A 22,893-nucleotide genomic window follows, 5' to 3' on the forward strand; every position below is an offset into this window, starting at 1 on the left:
AGCAAAGTGTTCTGCCAGTGATCGCTGTGTATCAATAACAGCTCTGTATTGTGTGACAAAATTTTCAGTGAGTGCTACCAAGTGCTGGTACTTCTTGTGCGTGTCTTTCAAATTTGAAATTTTATTTTCCAATTCTACATCTACAGTCCTAGCGCCATTACCAATCCGCTCTGACAGTAATTGTTTGGTACACTTGAACTGGAACGAGCTCCAATCTCTCAACATGTTAAATCTGGACGGAGTCTTGTCTCGTTGTACCATCTTAACACCGGATACGGGCTGTGGGACGGATGACTCGCCAATGGACTCGGATTCGTCCGTCCTGAACGATAAGACTGGCCTTGCTTCAGAGGGCCTGTTCCTATGTTGGTCTAAGTTGATAGGATGAAGCTGGCCAATGTCATTGGCGAACTCCTTCGATCTTGGCTCCTCTTCTCTCTCGGCCATTTAAACCTCCCAGTGGCACGTGCCAAATATTATGTTCGTAATAATCCGTACGAATATTTTAAACAACATTGTCCGAGTTACGGTCAAGATGAATTACCAGCTTTCTACCGCCTTAGTGTTGTGAAAGACAAAAGAAGCGAAGTCGTTGAGAAGTTTAAAGGTGCGAGGTAATTTGTTTAAATTTCTACGTTGCATGCTTAAGTGTTAGCATATGGACGCGTCTGTTTGCTTCACTTCAATGGTGCCACCCAAAGTGGCACTACTTTGTGTTTGTTTATAATGAAATGCCGTACTGCTGATAACAGGGAGCATTCGATGGTTAATATTTTGTGACTAAATTGAAAACTTCATCCTGTCAGCTGAAATTCAAATTTGTGTTATTTGCATTGTAAGCTTTTAACACAATGTCTTCACTCCAGATATTGACTTAGGTCTGAGGTGCTCAGGGAAGCCACAATGCCTGTCAATGGAGCATCCAATGATGACGGTGGTGTGCGTAAGATGAGTTATATGGTGAAGAGGTCACAGGGAAAATCTTCCTTTGGAGCTATCAACTTTAAGAAGCGAGTCTTTGTCCTAACAGATTCAAAACTCACTTATTATGATGGAACGATGGAGGTTAGCTGCCGTAGATTAGTTACAAAATAGACTTCGTCAGTGTTTGATTATGTCAAACTGTTAGAATACAGTATTTGTTTGCTATTATAGAGACGTGGTAGCCAAAAGGGAGTGGTTGACCTCAAGAAAGTCAAAGTGATTGAAAAAGTAGACGATACTACATTTGAAAAGCCATCATTTCAGGTGAGCTGTCTCCATGTTGGCTCCATCTCCAGGGTAATATAAGATGATGAAGCCACGCCACTTCCTTGGCAGGTCTTCTAGAAATGTTTTCATACAATAAATTGTTTGTAGTATTGAGCTCCATTCTAACTGTGGTATTGTCTTCAGTTATGGAGTTGAGCTCATACCAGTATGTGGAGTGTGTTGTAGTAATGTGTGCACCAGTCTGTTTATCTCTGTGTTGTGTAGGTGTGTGTTGGTCCAGCTGTTTTAATGGGTACCAAGGGAAGCAACTATTGATTGTTGCCTGGAAAAGCAATCGTGTTTTTTCAGGTGTGACTTCACTCGTGAGCCTCCTGCAGACTAGTCCTGCCCCCTAGGGGATTTGCCTATACTGACTCTTAGCACCTGGACCTTAGTTAAAGGCTTTGCTTGTGTATGGGTAGTAGTGTGTGTTGGTTTGTAGTAATATGTCACGCACCTGTATGTAGTGTGTAGTACTGAGTTTTCTGTTTGGTGTTACAGGTGATGCATGGTGATCTCATCCTGTATGTGATCTGCAATGGCAGAGATGAACAAGAGGAATGGATAGCCCTAATACAAGATTGTAAGACTTCGTGTACACATGTATAAATGGATCCTAATTCCTTCATAGTCCAGTGTAAAGCAGGTGTAATTCTGGGAGTGACTTCATGGTGAAGCCTCTTCTTTAATTTTAGAACATATACTCCCCATAATGGGGACTAAGTTTATAGTCCCGTTTACAGTGGAATTACGTCAAACAAGGACACCTTGACACTTGTCCATGATCCCATTTGTATTAGAGTACACACATTTAGATCCCTGAAATCAGATGTATCAATTCAGGACACCTTTCTCTGGTATACTTCAGGGTACTCCCGGTGTGTCCAGAATAGATGTGGTCCAGTGAAAAATCTACACACCCATAGAGCTAGTCCCAAAGTGTTAAGGGATCATATGTCATGGTACCCTTATTAGGCTTGTATGATATAGTACATGCATGTTCACTTGTGGTACAGTGGATACACTTGATGGTAGGGTCACATTATTGTATTGAAGGGGACATGTTATTATTGTGTGTACAGTTCAGTTATTGGGCTATACTTTATGTAGTAAATTCACACACAGATAAATGTTTGGAATGGCTTTTGTAAGTCATGAAGCAGTGAAACACTCATTGTTATTAACTTGTCTAATAAAAGGACATTGACAATTATTGTAGAAGGTGATGCCTAATATAAGGTGTTTCAGAGAATGAGTTCATTTCTGTGTGTAGTTTTCTTGCTGGAGGTGAAAGTGGCATAATTTTCGATGAGATACCAACTTGTTGTGTAATGCCAATCCCTATTATTCATAGTTGTCAAACATAACTGACCACTGTATATGCCAACATCATGTTTATTTCACATAATTAATTTTAATCCCTATTCACTGTTAAATTATAATAGTGCAGCGCTAGTACATTACTGTCTTGAAAGTACAGTAGAACCTCTCTTAACAAATTCCCTGAATTAAGGACACAGTAGGAAAAAACCTCCATAATAAGGACAAAAAATTTGGTCCCACCAGGTCTGGTCAATACATTTTTTACCTCTGAAAGAGGAAAACCTCTATATTACATCAAAATATGACCAAAAATTCTGGGTCCCAAAATGTCCATAATAGAGAGGTTCCACTGTATACCTACCCCACACAAGCACATTGAATGGTTTTCTATTGTGCCGTTGCCTTAGAAGATGCGTAATGGTATGTTTTGTGTGTGTTTCCCATCCATGTTGAACAAGGTTTTTTTTTTAATTTGTGAGTTACCCTTATATGTATTTTAAATGTATTTCCTAGTTGTGTAATTATATGTCAAATGCTAGTTTGGAACTAAGTGATATGTTATTTGCTTTGGAAGGAAGCCATTTTGTGTGTAGATGTTTTAGTAAATATTTTTACATCATGTGGGTGACCTTACTAACACTCTTTTTGTGTGTCTCTAAAGTGGTCAACTGAAAATTGTGCTTGCCTATATCTGGTATCAATTATTTCCAATGCAACTTTACCACATGGATATGATAATAGTTATCGATAAGTGACAACCATTTTATCTCGGTAATCAATATTATCTTGGTAATCAATATTATCTTGATAATGATGTGACATCATAGAACTATTTGTAAACACTGTTTTATATACTTGTTGACATGAAGTCAGTCAGAAATTTTATCACTTTCCCAACTAGTTTGACACCTTTTTCAAAAGTTTTCCATCTGACTGTGGTTGATTTACAATAGATTACAAAGATTTACTATTATCTCGATAAATTAGGTATCTAGATATCTTTTTATCTCCCAGCACTAATGGATATATGCTAATAATCTTGAAACTTGGGCGTGTCTTATCTGTATCCCATACTGAGATCTTGTGTGCACCAGTCACTCCTGGGCTTGTCCATGACCAATTTGTCTTCAAATTAGTCTCTAAACAAAATCTCCAATTAAGTAACTTAATAAATTTCTTTTTGAAGCTGTATGAAACTGCTATGTACATGTTGAGCTGAACCCTGAGAAAAATAATTTTAGAAGTGGATTTTTTTCTAAAGAGAAGAATGACATTCCAGCCAACCAGATGATTAGGAGAAGTGGTGATAGTAAAGGTGTGAAGATCACCATGTGAGATTTGGTCCATTACATGTTTGGAAAAGGACCATAGCAGACTATGCATTTTGTGGTTCTCCATAGGAAGTAATATGTTTGGGTAGTGTCTAATCATTGGACTGGAATACTGGAATACTGGAATGGACTACTGGACTGACATTTTTTTGGTTTTACACATTTTTAAGGGTGGGGTTACTGTACATCTGGGTGACTTGTGACAGCATTTCAGCCTGAGTGGTGAATATTTTCCTAAAAAGTAGCTGTGATAAGCCAAATGGGTTCAGTTAAATGTATTCTATTCACTGCTTGACAGTATCTACTCTACTGTATGGACTAACATGTGTGTATACCCAAAAATGTTTCTCTCACAGTTAGGCAGACGTGATTATTGCGTGATACAACTATATATGGTGTGTATCAACACACAAACTAGATCCCATTGCGTAACTGGTTATATTTCATTACTGGAATGAAATGTCTGCATTCTGTTAATTGTATTACAATGCCATTTAGCTGTTAGTAGGAGTAGAAATTGCATGGTCTAGCACAATGGCATACAGTGTGTACAAGTTTAAAAGTAGGTTAATTTAATGTGCCCCCATTACACACAGTTACATATGGGTGTATCCATTCACTGGACTGGATTACTGGATTGGACTACTGGACGCAAGTTTTTCTTCTTATGTTTTATCACCAAACTTAACTAAAAAGTGTCTTAGAAACTGACACCATTCACCATGACACATAAAACTTGCACATTGATCACAAAAACTGCACTAAAACCTTAGTGCAGTTTGTTATCAAAAATAATTTACCTACTGCTAACAATGTTTCAAGCACTGTTAACACTGTTAATGCATGTCTGTTTTCTCTAGCTTTCTTTTGTAAAATAGCACACCATATATACATTTTACACCATGCAATTACATTATGTAACACAGAAATCACCTCTATAGCCTGCGCATTCACTCTAGCTTTGCCGGCTCTTTGGTTTATAATGTTTGTAAATAGCAACGAGTACGCAGTGTTACATTTAAGCTTCCCAATGTGCACACTTTCAAACAGGAAGGTAAGGTTACACATATTTGAAAAAAAAATACAGTGAGTGTAACAAGAGTTCAGATCAAAGTTATACCATTAAATAGACCACCAAAACTATAACACTTTTCAAACATGCTATCTTTAAACAGGCATCTTACAGACCTTCAGCATGGTGCACTTGTGTTGTAAAGCTTTAATAAATACATTTTAAAAGATTGATTTTTTCTTTAATATGACAAGCCATGGAGAGCCCTAGCCCCATGTGTGGTATGTAATCACTTTTAGTGGTTGAAAAAAAAGTGTTTGTGGTCGAAAAAATATGTTTGAGCAAATTTTATATGAGTCCAGTAGTCCAGTCCAGTAATCCAGTCCAGTGAATGGATATACTCGTTACATATCATGGACTCCAGTGACTAGTCACCAGTTCATATGAAGTTGTATCACAATAATCATGTGTGCCTAAAGGCCTTTTCACACTACAGTCGAATGCGCATCAAAGCCGGATCAAACGATTTCACACCTGAGCCAGATTGACCGCAATGTGCATTCAATCTGGTTTCATGTCAATCCACTTCGAGAGGTGAATTGGCCGGACTTAATGCGCATTAGCTCAATTAGCAAGAGGCGCCGTACAGTCTCCTGATATCTCGTGCAAAGCATGGCTATTGCGCCAAGATCAAAGCGACGGTATACCTAGTGTTATACTCGGCTTGTGGAAGTGATATGTTAACCATGAGTGAGTGTCGAAGGAGTAGCATACTCTTCTGAAATCATCGTGCCCGGTACAGGTTTCCTCTTAAGAATTAACCAGCTTCTTGGCACCCAACGTTTTGTAACTGTACTAGCAACATACTTCGCTGCGAATACTTTTCTGACTCCAAGGAATACGAAGAAGGTAGTACAATGACTGACGCCATTTAAGTTTTTGTTACGTAATTGGGTAATTAATCACGTGTTATGAAAGCGAATTGAATTCAGTTACTGCACACGTAGTGTGAAATGGATTGATGCGCATTCGATCCACTCTCAGTCTGACCACAGCTGGATCCGCATTCAATGCGCATTAAGTGTGAAAAGGCCTTAAGAGTGAGAGAAACATTTTTGGGTATACCTACAAGTTAGTATCTGCTATACAGTAGAGTAGATACTGTCAAGCAGTGAATAGAATACATTTAATTGAACCCATTTGGCTTATCACAGCTACTTTTTAGGACCATATTCACCACTCAGTGCTCACAAGTCACCCAAATGTACAGTAACCCCACCCTTATAAATATGTAAAACCAAAAAAATGTCAGTCCATTCCATTATTCCAGTCCAGTGATTAGACACTACCAATATCTTTGATTGGTCATAAACAGAGTGTTAAACATTTGAATGAATGGATTTTGAAATATATTTAGCGGGTCAAGCAATGCTGCAAATAAGGTTAGATTGCATCCTAAATGTTTTTGAGGGATCAGTTCAACCTGTACATGCTATAGCCAGAGATGAGTTTAATCCTATATGATGTATGACAGCCTGTGTTGTTTGGTATTAGGTTTAAAGCGATCATAATATTATTTCATTTATAGTTTTATAGGAACACAAAAGACATGGAAATTTTTCAAATATCTGCCATGACTTTTCTCACCTAGCATATACACAGCAAATGCCACCTTGCTAAACTCTACTTTTTTCTCATCCAGCTTGCTAAATTTCTTTGTGGCTGACTTTACAGCTTTGTTATGCAAGAGTGTGGATGAGAAGTATATAGTAAAACATGATGACTGGTAGGAAGTTCAATATTAACATCTACTACTATCTTGTGTAGTGTGGTGCCTACCAGATACTAGAAGTGGGTACACATGTTTTACCCCTGGACAATATACACATTGGGAAATGTCATCAAACTTGTGTAATAAGTAATAGTGGCAGACACTACTAGTTGATATTATCGTGTATGAACTGTATACACATACTGCTATGCACACTACAGTGAAACTGTGTATTACAGACACCTTAGGACCAACCAAAAGTGTCCTGATTATCAATGTGTCCTACATGCTAAAGACCTTAACTAAGTGTCTGGATTATCATTTTCAAGTGTCCTAATTTACAGGCTCCACACATGCGCATGCATCACCTTATAAACCTGTCTGTTGACAGGCCGATAAGGTGATGCATGCACATGTGTGTGTCCTAATTTACAGGCTCCACACATGCGCATGCATCACCTTATAAGCCTGTCTGTTGACAGGCCGATAAGGTGATGCATGCACACGTGTGTGTCCTAATTTACAGGCTCCACACATGCGCACACATACACACACACATACACACACACATACACACACACTCATTACACAAACACACACATGCAGGTTTGTGCTACGTTTAATTCAAAAACTGTCATCAAGAGGTGGCAAAATGCATTTTCCAGTATCAGGAGAGGGCACTGACTTAAGAAATTTTAATAGTCATCATGAGGTTGAATCTGGTGTCACTTTTGACAGTTCTAAAGGCCTAACACTTGATGTTAGAACTTTCCAATAGAGATTATCTGTTTGACATCACACTAAAATTTTTCCTTAAAGTCACAGGTTATCTTCGAGTAAAGATAAAATTACACTATATATATATATATAGGAGTAATTTTGCATACCCCTACACAAAATATCTCCTATATATAGAGGAGTGCTTGTACTGAAATATTTTGCCAAGCAGCATTCCTCTATAGTATAGGAGAAATTTTGCATAGGGTATGCAAAATGTCTCCCATACATTATAGGAGAACTTTTGTGCACCTTATGCAAAATGTTTCCCATATATTACAGGAGAAATGTTATGTAGGGTAAGCAAAATGTTTCCCATATAATATAGGAGAAGTTTTGCGTAGGGTACACAAAATTTATTCAAAGTGTCCTCATCGTACAGTACGATAGTACTGTATAATAGGGACCACAAAGGTGTAGGCATATCCCATGAAAAAACATCACCCAAAAACCAGCCTCCCTATATTAGGAGAAATTTTGCACCCCATGCGCATCATAATATCACTTTGCAGCTGGAAGAAACAGGGCCATTACACTCCAGCTGCTTGTTGGCTTGTACCACAGAGTTAATCCTTTATTCCCACTCTTCAATTGGCTATTAGTCTAAGTAACTGTGGTAATTTCCCCTAACTCTTTCTTCAATTGTGCACAATTGTAATTTTATTTTCTCGCATGGGTGCCACTGATTTTTGCCTCAAAACAATGGTGTCTACTAACTTAAAATGACAAACATATAACGTCTATAGGGAGCAAAGTCATTTTCGTGGGAGTATGGAAAAGGTCAATTCTGCTATTACACTTTTCATACATTACAGTGGTAAAGGACTTAGATATTTTACAAGAACACTTTCATCCTGGAACATTCACTAACAACAGATGGAGTTGTTGTGAGCACCGGAGCAAGCACTCACAAGGTTGTAAAGAGACATTTGTAGGTAAGGAGATGTATCTGTAATTATTCCATGCTACCTTAATGCTCAGTATCCTCCATATGGTTCAGTGTAATTGGGATCTACTCTAAAACTGTTTCACAATAGTAGCTAACATTGTCAAGATAAACATCAGTACATCAAATATTGAATGTTTTTGTGGCATTGTTGGAAATGGTTACAGCCAAAGTTTCACTGTTAATGTTATACAACAATGCATAGCTGTTGGTTCCATTGTAAGTAAATATTGAAACGCTCTGGAAGATGCACAGCACTGCTTTAGCCTCCTCACTGTACACCCAGTGCATACATTGTGTTTTTGTACTAACTTTAATCATACCATCAGATCTTCCCCTGGCTGATAGTTGTGTGTTTGACAGTGCCATCTTTAAAGGTATATTTTTGTCGTTGTATGATGTGGTGTAAATTGGTGGGCCACCCTTGTGTCAGGATGTGCAGTGATCAATGTAATCCACATCAGTAATTCAACAATTTAAGTTATGGCATCTCCCTATCATGTAGTATGGTTGTACCAAGAGTTAATAATAAGAGAGGAGAGTGTCTAACGCTGTATAGGCCTGTAATAGATGATTGCGCAGAAGTTAAACGGCTTCCTTTCCGTGTAATGTAAGGCTTCTAGTATTTGTTCGTTTCCTTACCGCAATTAGTTTATCCGCACTGTGATGAATCCTCAAGAATATTCGAAGACTGAACTAAAGACTGAGCTGTATGTACAGGGAACAGTGCTCCTTCAATTGAAGAATGCTCAAAGGTAGGGTAACACGGCGACGCAGTGAAAATTCGAAGCGATACTCCGCCTTTGGTTCAGTGTTTATTGGTTTCTCAGACGCTCTCCCCCAGAGTTATCTTCGAGGTTAACAGCCACACTTCTTTACGCAACAGAGCGATGCTCTTCGTGGTGAACTTGAACATCGAGTTGAACGCACGCCCTTGTGTCTGGGATAGCCTTTGTGGCTAAATGCGAAAATATACTAGCCAGTCTGTCGTTACGCGGAAAAGAAGCCATTTAACTTCTGCGCAATCATCTGTTACAGGACTATACGGCGTTAGACACTCTCCTCTCTATATTATTAACTCTTGGTTGTACTGTTTAGTAGGGATTATGAAGGTTTGGTTTTTTTAGTGCTGAATCTGCTGAGTGATAATATCGATAGTTTGATACTCGCAATCAAAAAAATCTTTATCGCGATACGATAATTACAGCTAACTGTCGTGATAATGCTGTAAGATTACTAAAAACATTGTTATCGACTGTTTTGTAACTCTTTAGACTTACTTTTCTGCAAAAATGTTTGGTTGCAAGACAAGCTGTGCATGTTTATCGACTGCCCACACAATTAGTTGATCGCTTCGCGAAGGGTTTAGAATCCCACTGAAAACACTGCTGGCTTAGCTGTTTCGTAACTACTTGGCTTGCTTTTTCATGAAAAAAATTGGCTGCAGAGCTGTAACAAAAATTGTTAAAATATCGGCCACCCATGCAATTAATTACCTAATTAATGAGCTTACAAGAAAACCCTGTCAGTCCACTATCAATGTTAAATGCATTAGACAGGTGCTAGCAGCAAGTGTAATGTAGTATAGTGTATTGAGCTATAATTTGTAACTGGAATGTTCTCAACATCTTTGTATCATATAATATACCAGTATGTGTATGTACTATTTAATTATAATAATGATTCCCTTCACTATGTTATAGATTAAATTTTCAAGTGTAATAATTTTCACTGATTTCAACTGTTGAGGCCACAGCCAAAAAGCAGTAGGCCAGTGAACCTTCACTCTTTAATAAGGCTACTTTGCTCTCTAGTAGGCCCCAAATGCAGCACAGCTGATCTAATTGTTGAGGCAACATATTGTCAACCCTAAAGGTGTCCCTGTTTCATTGTACAGTGAAACCTCATTAATAGCCTCATTTTATTGATCACCTCTGAGATAAAAAAAAATGGCATCAATAACAAGCTGGCCTTATTGACGAGGTCATGAAGTACGTATCTTAGCTGTATTTGGGACCTAATAGATTGCCACTATGACAAGGTGGTCTTATTAAAGGGGTGGCTGCTAAGGGAGATTATATTTCATTGTAGTATTTCCCACCAATTGTTATCATCATATAATACCTGTAGCTCCATCTCGATCACTAAGTTCCCCTGGACCACTCTTATCAGGATCATTACCAACCTCATCAATTCCACCAGGAATAAGATCACTGTCACCACCCAGTAGCAACAGTGGAGCTGGAAGAGTGGATTCTTATAGAGATCACTCATTACCTCATTCTCAGGTTAATGGCACCCCATCAGGTTAGTACACTAATTGGAGTACTAATGGTTCATATTTCATGTGTCTATATGTGTGTGTGTATGTAGAGTAGAACCTCTCTATAATAGACGCAAGAAATATTGGTCAGTTTTTGCTGTAATATAGAGGTGTTGTGCTGAGGGTTTTTCCAGAAGAGAGGTTTCACTGTACTGGTACATTTTTTTACTGTGTTACACTTTTGTAAAGTTTTATGAATACCCACAAAATGGTCAGTGGTGATACTCTTTGATGTAGCCAGTGTTTAAAGAGTTGTCCGATAGGTGGGATAGTACGTTCTACTATATTGGGAATTTCCTTGTCCTACAACACTACTATATATTTGGGGTACAACAATATACCGTATAACGGGAATGATTCGTGGAAGAAAACATTCGTGAATGATCTACTATTTCCTCATTCACGAGAAAACGTTTGCGATTTGTTGCATAAAGTAATTAATAATTGGGCGCACACCCACAACGAATTATCTCTTTTTTTCTATGGATAGGGAACTCTTGACTATATGGCTGACACTGACACGTTGTGTACTACGCATATAGTAGCCATGCATGATCGCTGTTTCGCTGGAGAAGTAGGCATTCACGATAATGAACGTGGACGATAGGCGCACCTATAGCCTTGGGGGCGGCACTAAAACAGCTAAGACACGCCATTCCGGCACAGTGAATCGCTGGGTTGCAGTTATATTTGCCCATTTAGTAGCACCGATTATTCCACTGTCAGTGAAGTTTGCATCTTTGTTCAAATCACATGCCATGGTCCTGCGCCTCACTGGTCACACATATATAGCAGTTTAGCGAGTAGCAAGGCGAGTTGTCACCCGCTTATGCATCTGTTACATGAATGCTACATCAACTGATCCATGAAAAAAACTTTTTTAATTGTAGGAAAAAATTTGCAAGAAAGCATTCGTGAATGCACCTAAAATCACGAAATTCGCGAATGTTTTCTTCCGCGAATCATTCCCGTTATACGGTATATCAATATATTGCAATATTTTCTATCACAAGTAATAGTTGTATCATGTACCCGAGTGATTTGCCTGATATGTACACCCACGCTCTCGGGCCGTTATGTACACCCAAGCTCGAGGGCCGTTAGGCCCGAGAGCGTGGGTGTACATATCAGGCAAATCACGAGGGCACGTGATACAACTGATATGTACCATGTAGGCTAATAGCCTACTGTGGTGGGCGACTAATCACCCAAGCCAATACGAGGCATCCCGCTGGATTTATTATATAGAGAGTCTTGTAAAATTCGATTATGGGTCAGCAGCGAGTAACGTTGCAGTTACGTTTGTTAACATAAACGGGAAAATCCTATGAATATCACGGAAACACTCAATTTTGTGATTAAACAAGTGTTTCAAAGTTGCTACATCGTTTAACCACTGTTTACAATGTTTTCTAAACATACAGAGGGGTAAGCTTCGCTGTAGAGTGGTTACCTCGTGATATACGAAAAGTGGGCGTGGTACGTAATCAAACACGCGGACACGCGATTGCAAATTAACCATGACACTAGTTCTCACCTTAAACTTCTGTTTGTCAACTCATAGGGTGGTATGGGTGTCGAATCGCCTTCGTATGAGTGCTGTAAAACGCAAAATCGGGTTCATGGTTTTCATCACGTGAGTAATAATAAACTCCCACAATCGAATACTGCCAGGATTCTTATAAAAACAAACAACGTTACCTCATCAGATATATCAAGGCCATGGTACATTTAAATGTATCATGGCCAGCCATGGTTTATTTTAAATGTACCATAGCCAGCCATGGTTTAACTTAAATGTACCATGGCCAGCCAGGGTTTATAAGATATGTACCCTGGAATTTGGCTTTGAAGTTAGGTGGTTTCATGGTACATTACAATATGTATGATGAAACATATCGATATATTGCTTATTGCAATATATTGCTTATTGCACTATATTGCTGTGTTACAATATATTGCATAATATTGCAGGGTTGTAATGGGTAATTAGCTGCCACCTTCCTGGAGGGCAGGCATCAAAGCCACCAGAATGTAATTGTTGATGTTTTAGAAGCCATATATCCTAAACAAATAGTGCTGGTTGTAGTGCTGCGTAATATAGTGCCAGACATCATAACTTTCCAAAAACGCGACATGCTATATAATTTGATGGACCACTACACTTGGTTATAAACAAAGTGCTGTAATTTTTGAAGTGTTTATCCTATGGCTACGCAATCAACGTCATTTTACTCGTGATGTAATAAGGATTAAAATGACACCTAGGTGCAACAAAAGCACGAGAACCAAAACACGCTGTGAAAACAAGGTTTAGTTTATAAGCACGCAAATTCATTACATACCTTTCGAAAATGATCCATAACTCATTCCTATTCACTCCAAACAACCACTAGCTGATTCGCTATTCAATGGCGAGTAAGGCCATATATAGTTCACGTGATACAAATGCTAATTAACATGGTGGACGAAGCGTGAAATGTGGCGTTATGATAAAACCAGTCGCTGTTCTTCATCGCCTTTCTCTGTTGTTACAGTGGTTATTTGGCCTTCCCCTGATAGCCCAATGAATAAGCTTTCTTTTGATACCTGGTTTTAAGCTAATGGAGTTAGGCAGGCCAAGTAACCTGGCCATATACTTTAACTCATTTGGTAAAAACACGCATTCCTCAAAACTTTTGCATGGCTTTAAGAGGTTAATACTGGTTCCTCTATGTTTTGAAACTATTACTCTTGACTAAATTAAATTTTTTTAAATCTGTTCTTGTACATTTTTTGTACATGTTTCATTTATGTCTGTGTACCAAAACTCATAGCCATTGCTGCATGTTTGGCTGAGAAAAAATAAACTTTGTGTTAGCCTTCATTTTACAATAATGCCCAATAATACTGAAATAAAGAGAGATATCAAAAATCTGTTCTTGTACAGTTTTAAAGCTATCTCTGTACTCCTTTACCACAAAGTTTCAGCTTTGTGGCTTGTACCTGCAGGGAGAAAAAGTAAAGAATGTAAAATACCAATTTATACTAGTTATTACATCATTACACGAAAAGTTTACATTGGTATGGCTTCAACTTCCGTTTGTGTGACCTACAATGGTTACATGCTCCACCAGTCCGAGTTTCAAGGACATAGACCAAACCCAGTACACCCACATAAAGTTATGACATCACAAACACAGAATACAACTTTTGGAAAGTTATGATGTCCAGTACTATACCTATTTGGCCATTAGCAGCCTTTGACTGGTGGGTCTAATGCTATCTGCTGTATCTTATGAAGCTTAATAGTTATTTACACAAGTATAGCACTTTAACATTGCCAAAGACCTTAATCCAAATATTGCAATGCAGCAATATTTTTTAAGGCAATACGTAATACGGTATTTACCCGTATTGTTGCATCCCTACCATGTATAGCTATTTAGTTAAATGTCTTATCTTTACAAGTGTTGACTAACAAACCCACCATTAATATTTCTATATAAAGCCATACAGCTGTATAACTACACCAACAGATTGATGTCAGAAGTACAGCTTATTTTCTGCCATTACATCTTGTCACTACCATAATGATGTATTGGATTCCATAGTGTCCTTGTATTGCTAATATGGTCACATAGCATTGTGTTAGGTTGGCTTCTCAATATATTAACTGCTAGGTGTATCCTTCCTTATGTTACCACTAGAATTAGACAATGGCGTGTCAAGAATGCTTTGATATTTGCAATGTATGCAGGATTTTTAGTGTATGTTAGATACCCACTGGAGGTTTTTTAGTAGGGTTGACAACCCAAGGGCACGGTTTGGTCACTAATAAATGCCCGCCGAGGTGCCAAACCAAGCACGAGGATTTCAACCTACTAAAAACCAACAGTGGGTATCTAACCTATTTAGAAAGCAGCTCGTTACCAGCACTGACAAAGAAGCACAGAGTCACGCTAGGTAAGATCCTTTACAGCGTGTTTGCTTGTGCCGCCCAGGTTAGTGTTGTTTTAGTAGCTGTTATTTAGGTCCAAGGCTTGTTTACTAGCTAATACAAGCTGGACATGAAGTGCGACAAACTTTATAACAACTGGCCACGAAGCGACAAGCTTTATAACAACTGGCCACGAAGCGACAAGCTTTATAACAGCTGGCCACGAAGCTACAGGCTTTATAACTGGCTACAGAGTGACAAATGTTACAAACAGGTGCAATAGCATAGCTGAAGTGTGTTGATGGTATAATGGCGACAGTGCTGACAAGCAGACGAACGCAAATGTACTTGCTGTAAACTCGCAGCACCAGTAGTTTTCACTGATGGCTAGCTAGTTGTGAATGTGAACATTGTTGGGGTAACTGATATGCATCGAGCAGCTGGCTCTTTCGGTTGATGGCTAGATTGGTCAAGTGCTGGTATGGCTGATGAAGGTAAAAACCCAACTCTCACTACCCATACAACCACTAATTAAATCAGTGACATAGAAAACTCTTTGACGTGTTGCTGAATTTACCATAACAGTCTCATGTGACAAGAGGTCTCTAAATGAAACTTAGAGCCCTCACCTCAGGTCTCTAAGTGGTATTAATAACCTCATTAACTGTGTCAACATCAAAGAGAATTATTCATGCTGCTTTCTAATTCTAGTAAGACATCTGCAAACAGGTGGAACCTAGTAAGACACCTAACCACAAACTTCAACAAACAAATTGCATACTTTGTGGGTTCATAACAAAATTCCAGTCACCACAGGCCATTGTCTAAATTACTAAGACATGCAGTGCTAGGAGTCTTCAGTGGATAAACACCCTGAAGGAATGATGTAATAATCACCCAAACACCCTGAAGGAATGATGTAATAATCACCGAGGCGGAGCTGAGGTGATTATTACATCATTCCTTCAGGGTGTTTATCCACTGAAGACTCCTAGCACTGCATGTCTTACTTATACGAATACACTGGTAATATGACCATCCTTGTGTTACCATGACGTTTGAGAGTAATTATTCTGTGAGTCTCATCTGTTAGATGGAGTAGCTAGTAATTAATATTATTGTTATATTCTCAGATTTTATTTCTGTGATGCTTCAAATAGAAGCTTAAAAATGGTAAAGTTGAGCACTATTATAGTAAATGTACGGTAAATATATCCCCATAGCCATCCATTATTTTGAGCTCTGAAGTTTGTAAATGGTTAGTCCCAAGGTGTTGGTATTATACTCATGTTTCAATCCATATATTTCACTGTTGTAACAAATTATTCAATTTCTTTGTTGTATTGTATAGTTCCCAGTCATCGGAACAAAGCACTTCCACCGTTACCCACATCGTCACATCATGGTCCCTTGCCGCCAGTACCAAAGAAAGGACCAGTAGTTCCTCCTCACAAGAAGTCCACTATGAACAACGATCACTCAGCAGTGCCTACTCCTATTGTATCAACTGCTCCTGTACCACCAGCTAAGCCGGCACACAAGATACGTGGTGGCTATGAACACACCTCCCCCAACTCTGTGTTATCCCAACCCTTACCTAATCTTCCATCTGCAACAATGTCATCGTCAGCAGCGTCCAATAAACAACCTGTAATCCCTCCGGTAAGTCAATCAGCCAGGACACTAGAATGATTTTACTTCTGTATGAGAGTATATTCTACAATACATTGTCCATGGTGAATAGTGTACATACTTCAGGACATATATCAGACTCTTTGCCTCACTAATAAGGGTACCTTATCATTGTCTAGAATAGGTGGGCGTAGCATTAATTGGAGGTTAATATTTGAGAATATGCTGATAAACCATCTCTCTGTACCATTTAGCGGCCAGAATCACACAACAGTCATGATACATTTGAAGTAATCGCCATGTATGATTACTCGGCACCAGAACCTGGTGACTTACCACTGAAGAAAGGAGAACTGGTCGTAATATTTGAAAGTCAGCGACAACACTGGTGGAAGGCAAGGAACAACAAAGGAAGAGAAGGTTATGTCCCTGCCAACTACGTCAAGAAAGCTGGTCTGGAAAGTGCAGAGTACGTCACTCTACACAATAGGATGTCACTTATATACCTGTTGTGTGTGTAGGTGGTTCTTCCCTGACTTGTCACGTACGAGAACAGAGACAATCTTATTGGAAGAGGTCAGTTATCAATTGTGCAAATTAATGATTTGTTACATCTGTTTCTAACAGGGCAGGGAGGGTGGCTTTGTTGTCAGAAATTCAAGCCGGCAAGGAATGTACACACTATCTATATGGTGAGTATTGTATGATACATTGAAATATTTAAATATCTTGAGGTTTTTTTTACCAGTTAAATGTTATTAACTATCAACCTAATGCTTGTGTCTACATGAGCACCAGAGGCTGTAGGATATTTTGTTCTGTTCATCTTGGTAGTACGTCTCTTGCAGCCCATTTACACTACAGTTTGATTCATGTGAGATCGATCCAGCTCGATCCGGGATTGGTTGTTGAGCTGCGCAACCGCTACTTTAGTAATCTCTCGTACCCATATTCCATTTATAACAGGTGAGTGCGAAGCCAGTAAGTGGATCGAACCAGACCCACATCCCTAGCAGGTCCATTTCAGATTGGTTCGGTACAGTACGGTTCGATTTGTTACGTGTTTACATTAAGCTAAAAATCGCTCTGATTCGAAACAGTTCGAAACAGAGGGCTAGTGTAAACGGGCTGTTGGTGGTACGTCAACGGCACTAGACGTGACATACTTCACAGGACGTGTTTGTACTTGATTTTAGTGATTAGTTTTAGATGCCTGCCGTATTCCTTTTGTACTATTTATAAGTATTATCCACATTTTACTGAAAGATTACTGATGGACGTACCAATACTAGGTGCTTGCGTGTCACCATTATACTGAATTGTATTCTACCATATTTGGTATGTCATTACTCTGGGGTGTATGGGAGCCTATCTAATTGTGTTATGGTTGTGGTAATTGGTGATGATGATGATCTTGTGGTCATTATCATATTACTTGACCAATTGATGGGTTATGTAAGGCTTTGTAGTGATGTTTGGCTTCTGTGTGATTTCCTCGTTTTTGCATAAACAACATCGGCTAAAGCCATGTATTGCTTTAGTATTATTGTGTGGTGTTGGTTAATCTATGCCTGTTTCCTGTTTGGATACACCTGTCATGCACGCGCACGCATAACACACAGAGGGAACAGGTACAAACATACCTCTGCATCCAACAGAAATACAATGGAACCTGTTTATCAGGACACTGAGGAGACACCAGGACACTTTGTGATAGTCGTATCCCATATCACGCAAACTGACCTGGAAAATTGGGACACTTTGATAATCAGGACACTTTTGGTCAGTCCCAAGGTGTCCTTAATACACAAGTTTCACTGTACGTCCTTTTGGATACACATATTATATGAGTTCAACTCATGTGCCTATCGTCCATGATGTAATCATCTCATTGTGTTATTCTTGGCTAGTCATGAAGGACAAGTTCGTCATTATCACATTAAAGTTGATGAGGACAAGAAGTACTACATTTCAGAGAAGCATCGGTTCATCACCATCGGTGACCTCATTGAGTACCACAAGCACAACGGAGGAGGTTAGTGTGTCGTACAAGTGTGTCTATTAGTGGTGTTTGGTGTATGCTGTAATAGAGGAAATTGAAGAAAAAGTTGGGACTTGATTAGGCTTATGTAATATTTAAAAAAACAATACCATGAGAAAATCTTGAGGGAGTTAAATTTGTTTTTATATAGCATTCATGTCCTTGAAAATGAAGAAAGGAGTGAGCCGGCTGTGCTTTGTGCTGAATCATTTGTACATCCCTTGAAAATTTTGTCCCTCGTTTTCTATCCTTATAGTACACACTGCAAGGTATACCCTTGCACCTCATTAATAACACCTTGTTATGCTGACCATAAAAGCTAGGAAGGTCCTAAACATATTGAGGCAAATCATATTTGTGAGGCGTCTTCATACCTGTAGTATGTGGCTGTCAGCAGTGTAGCATGTGAGATTGATGCCAGCTGCTATGGTTAGTCCTTTACATAACAGAGTATAAACAGATATTATACTTCTATCCCCATAATTGATTTTGGCCTTAATGTCTATATAATCAGCTGGCCAGTTGTACATTCAGACATTCAGTTGTAGCCCAGGCAAGTTGCCAACTGAGCTACATTGCTAATGTAGTCCAGATGGCTCCTTTGATCGGAGGTGTAAAGGTGTTACATGTACTAGTTGTAATATGAGACACTTTTTATTGCAGGTTTAGTCACAAGATTGAGGAGACCCCCAGCTCAGTTGGTCCCCAGTCAGTTATCATTATCGTCCACACTGGATGACAAGTGGGAGATTGATAAGAGTACACTGTCTCTTGGCAAGGAGATCGGCAGCGGACAGTTTGGGGTATGTGGAATGTAATTGTGAATACGGAATGGAGATTGATAACTTGATGATACTGACAAACTTTGGAACCTGAATTTTTATTTAGAGTTTTGTCCTTTTCCATTCAAAGGCAACAGATCAAAACCTTTGTCCTTATTACGGTGCCTTCATTTACTTTAAATTACACTGGTCGGGTCGAGTTTGTGGTCCCAAATGTATTTCTGATGTACTTCATGACCTCATTAATAAGATCACCTCATTTTAGTGACCATGTCAAGTAGGTCCCAAACATAGCTTAGACAATGATATGCAGCGTTTCGTTTGATGTGTGGAGGTCTCTCATTTGCGAAGAAACCTGGTATCGGGTGTCTTACCACAATGTGGCCTGCAGTAATGCAATTAGCCTTTTGTGGACAATTAGTATTTCGCACATCAGTAAACACCAAGCGATTGCGAGCAGATTATTACAAAGAAATTACACTCAGGTACGCTGTTATCGTGGGTAGTTCAGTGGATTTATAGACCATCGTGGTACAAGCCATTAATTCAGTTTGTGGCCTTCGCTATATTAAAGCACGCTCTGTAGACCAAGACAGCCATGTTGGCACTGGCTATTCCCATTTGCTGCCATTCACACATATCTATAATGCCTCAAACATACTTTTTATCGACTTTACAAACCTTTAGTTAGTCGCGCTTCATGGCTTGCGCGACCTCACATCTTTTGCTCGCTGAAATACCCTAGGTGTTTACAATGGGAACTCTCTATACTAACTCACTGCTTCTACGCCATTGTCTAAAACACTTAGACACTCACAATAGGCATCTTCGAGGATTTAAAAACCATCGGTGACGTCAATAATTACCTCGGCTGCACCTCGGTAATTATTGACGTCACCTCAGGTTTTTAAATCCTCGAAGACACCTATTGCGAGTGTCTAACTATTACGAAGGATACTTCATGACCTCATTAATAAGATATAGTGATCATGTCAAGTAGGTCCCAAATATAGCTAAGGTGTGCTTCATGACCTCATTAATAAGACCACCTCATTATAGTGACCATGTCAAGTAGTTCCAAAACATAGCTAAGATGTGCTTCATGACCTCATTAATAAGACCTCACAGCTGACCATTTTATATAGATGCTCTAGAATCAACACTCATTGTAACTTTAATCTTGCCCCCACAAAAGTTTCCACACTGGTGTGTGTTGTGATATGTGTGTTCCACAACTAGCGAGTGGTTGAGGGCAAATGGAAGGGTTCAATACCAGTAGCCATCAAGATGATGAAGGAAGGATCAATGAACGAAGATGACTTCATTGAAGAAGCTCAAGTGATGAAGTGAGCAATCAATGCTGTGTGAAGTGATACATCATCATATCATTGTAGGAACTTTGATCATGAGAACCTGGTGAAGTTATATGGTGTGTGTAGTCAACAAGGACCAATATTCATTGTAACTGAATTGATGAAGAATGGTGAGTCTTGTCTATGTGTGTAGCCAGTAGGGCTGGAATGAACATTATTTTTGGCAAGTGTATATTTCAACAAAAGAATATGGTTCTGAATATCCTTTACTGTCACATGAAAGCTTGTACAATAACATTCTTTACATGTACACCTGTATGTATGTATGTATGTACATGTCACAAATGTAATGCTGGTCCCGGTCACTTATACATGTTCAATTGTGCTTGTTCATGCATACACGCATGCATGCATGCCCCACAATTACACACTTGTTTTCTATTTTTCACCACTAGGTGCTCTACTACAATACTTAAGAAATAGACATGATCTTATTTTTAAAACTGATGTAATTCTTGACATGGCTGTACAAATATGCTCAGCTATGCAGTTTTTGGAGTCAATTAAATTTATTCATCGAGATTTGGTATGTATGGTTACTACGGTGAAGTGTGTTAGTTGCTATGCAACATGTTATAGGCTGCTAGGAACTGTTTAGTTGGTGATAGAAATTGCGTCAAAGTAGGAGACTTTGGATTAGCAAGGTAACTTTTTTGTGGTGCGTGCAGTGTAGTCTGTCTCTATGTGTGTTGTGCATGTGTGCACAGTGTATGATTGTAAACAGTAGATGGGTTTGTAAAATCTACTATATTTGGGCATGTTATTTCTGTAATGACCCCAGATTTGTAGTCGATGATGAATACACGGCATCAGAAGGGACAAAGTTCCCCATCAAGTGGGCAGCCCCAGAGGTCATCACTCATGCTAGATTTAGCAGCAAATCCGATGTCTGGTCTCACGGCATCTTAATGTGGGAGCTATGGACCGGCGGGAAAACCCCCTATCCCACATTCTCAAATCCCCAAGTCCTTGATGAGGTAACATACTCTAATACATTACCTGGTATTGTTGTGTATACTGATGATGTAGGTATTAAGGGGCTATCGGTTGGAGAGACCTACATATTGTCCACCTGAAGTGTATGAATTAATGAGATGGTGTTGGAAAGAAGTGAGCCTACACTACACTACACTGCACTATACCACACACTACACTGCACTATACCACACACTACACTGCACTATACCACACACTACACATGTATAAATGCTACTCTACACATGTACGTGCTACACACTACATGCTTTTTAAAGTTTTGTATGTATACTCTTTCATATCTCGAAATGAAATACAGGGAGTACAGCACTATAATAACACCGTTTAAGGTCCATTAAGAGAAGCCTTTTCATAAGTAGAATTTTACTGAAATGAAAACTAGCTCATTGCTGATCATTGTATTCTAACTGATCACGAGTTTACCAAACTTTTACCTCTCCAAATGGTTATAAAATATTTGGGCTTACTTATATATACTAAAGATAGTTTTTATTTTTTATTTAAGGTTGTTTTGTTATATATTTAGCAATCAGATGACAGACCAACATTTATTGATTTGCACAAACGGCTCAAAGAGATGGCTGGAGATGACAGAGACTATAGCGAAGCAAATGAGTAGCCAATTATCAATATAATATTATTACTACTAATACCAACTCTCTGCAGTCTGACAAGCTGATTTGTCATTTTTCAATAATAATTTTTGTCTTTAGTGTAATGTGATGTCGATATGTGTGTGTTGTATATTGTTGATGCGTTGTATTTTCTTATAACACTTTTATTATTTTTGTGTGAAACATAATAAGTATATTAGTATGCAAGTGATTTGGTGATGGCCACCTCTTACGCCTCACTGATCTTCTCCAAGGGGAAGGGACTAGTTTTAGATAGTATTGTTTTGAGGCGTCCAGCATTCACAAGCTCCCTGACTTCATCCAAACACCTGCCACTCAGTCGTGCAACAATGTAGAAGAGTCCTTGGCCATGTAGCAGATGCTGAACAATTTTCATGGATGAGATGGCAGGAGCCTTGATCTCTGTATCTAAGAGGTAACTAAAGCAATCTCAGAGACAATTAGCAACTGGTTGATACAACTAGTTAGTAGTATGTGAAGCATGGGGTGTGTTTCCGCAGAAAATGTAGCGTTCTGAGATTACAGTTGGTAATTTTATTGAATAAAGTGAACCCTTTCAACAACATAACATCTGTCTCTAGTAGTTGTATAATAATAGCTGTCATATAAAGGGCACAGTATAAACACTGCATGCAGAATTGTTTTTTGAGTTTACAGTTGAATCTGAAACTCTGAAACCTCCATGCGGAAGTCACAGTGCATCTCTTGGAAGTTTGGGATTTAAAGGAATTGTTTTACTTTCATAAATGAAGCATTTTAACCCAAGCATCAAACTTGTAGC

General features: G+C 38.9%; 1 protein-coding gene and 1 long non-coding RNA gene across 5 annotated transcripts in view; one reads left to right on the plus strand and one right to left on the minus strand.

Moving 5' to 3' along the window:
* The window catches only part of LOC136239146 (uncharacterized), a 223,461-nt gene that overhangs the window by 24,541 nt on the left and 176,027 nt on the right, over positions 1-22,893 (minus strand). The gene's annotated exons all lie outside the window — the stretch shown is intronic.
* Positions 266-22,302, plus strand: LOC136239427 (tyrosine-protein kinase TXK-like). 4 transcript variants are annotated; one of them, XM_066030166.1, is made up of 19 exons: positions 266-614; positions 879-1,065; positions 1,156-1,248; positions 1,753-1,834; positions 8,281-8,400; positions 10,542-10,718; positions 16,005-16,315; positions 16,540-16,754; positions 16,807-16,861; positions 16,913-16,977; positions 18,196-18,320; positions 18,990-19,129; positions 20,348-20,454; positions 20,503-20,591; positions 20,877-21,007; positions 21,061-21,125; positions 21,263-21,458; positions 21,511-21,591; positions 22,004-22,302. In XM_066030166.1, exons 1-19 carry the CDS (start codon positions 385-387, stop codon positions 22,094-22,096), a joined length of 2,562 nt encoding a protein of 853 aa, XP_065886238.1. In that variant the 5' UTR covers positions 266-384; the 3' UTR covers positions 22,097-22,302. The 4 variants fall into 4 exon arrangements, with proteins under 4 accessions (XP_065886238.1, XP_065886240.1, XP_065886239.1 ...); XM_066030168.1 differs by having other exon boundaries at positions 487-614; positions 867-1,065; XM_066030167.1 differs by having other exon boundaries at positions 491-607; positions 867-1,065.

Source organism: Dysidea avara, chromosome 11 (genome assembly GCF_963678975.1).
Source record: "Dysidea avara chromosome 11, odDysAvar1.4, whole genome shotgun sequence".
Lineage (NCBI taxonomy): Eukaryota > Metazoa > Porifera > Demospongiae > Dictyoceratida > Dysideidae > Dysidea > Dysidea avara.

Bases quoted from the DNA above. Each gene is read 5' to 3' on its own strand.
- LOC136239427 (XM_066030166.1), top strand. From the start codon at position 385: ATGAAGCTGGCCAATGTCATTGGCGAACTCCTTCGATCTTGGCTCCTC. The intron at 1,835-8,280 runs GTAAGACTTCGT...CATACATTACAG, and splicing joins GATAGCCCTAATACAAGATT to TGGTAAAGGACTTAGATATT. The intron at 16,862-16,912 runs GTCAGTTATCAA...TGTTTCTAACAG, and splicing joins AGACAATCTTATTGGAAGAG to GGCAGGGAGGGTGGCTTTGT.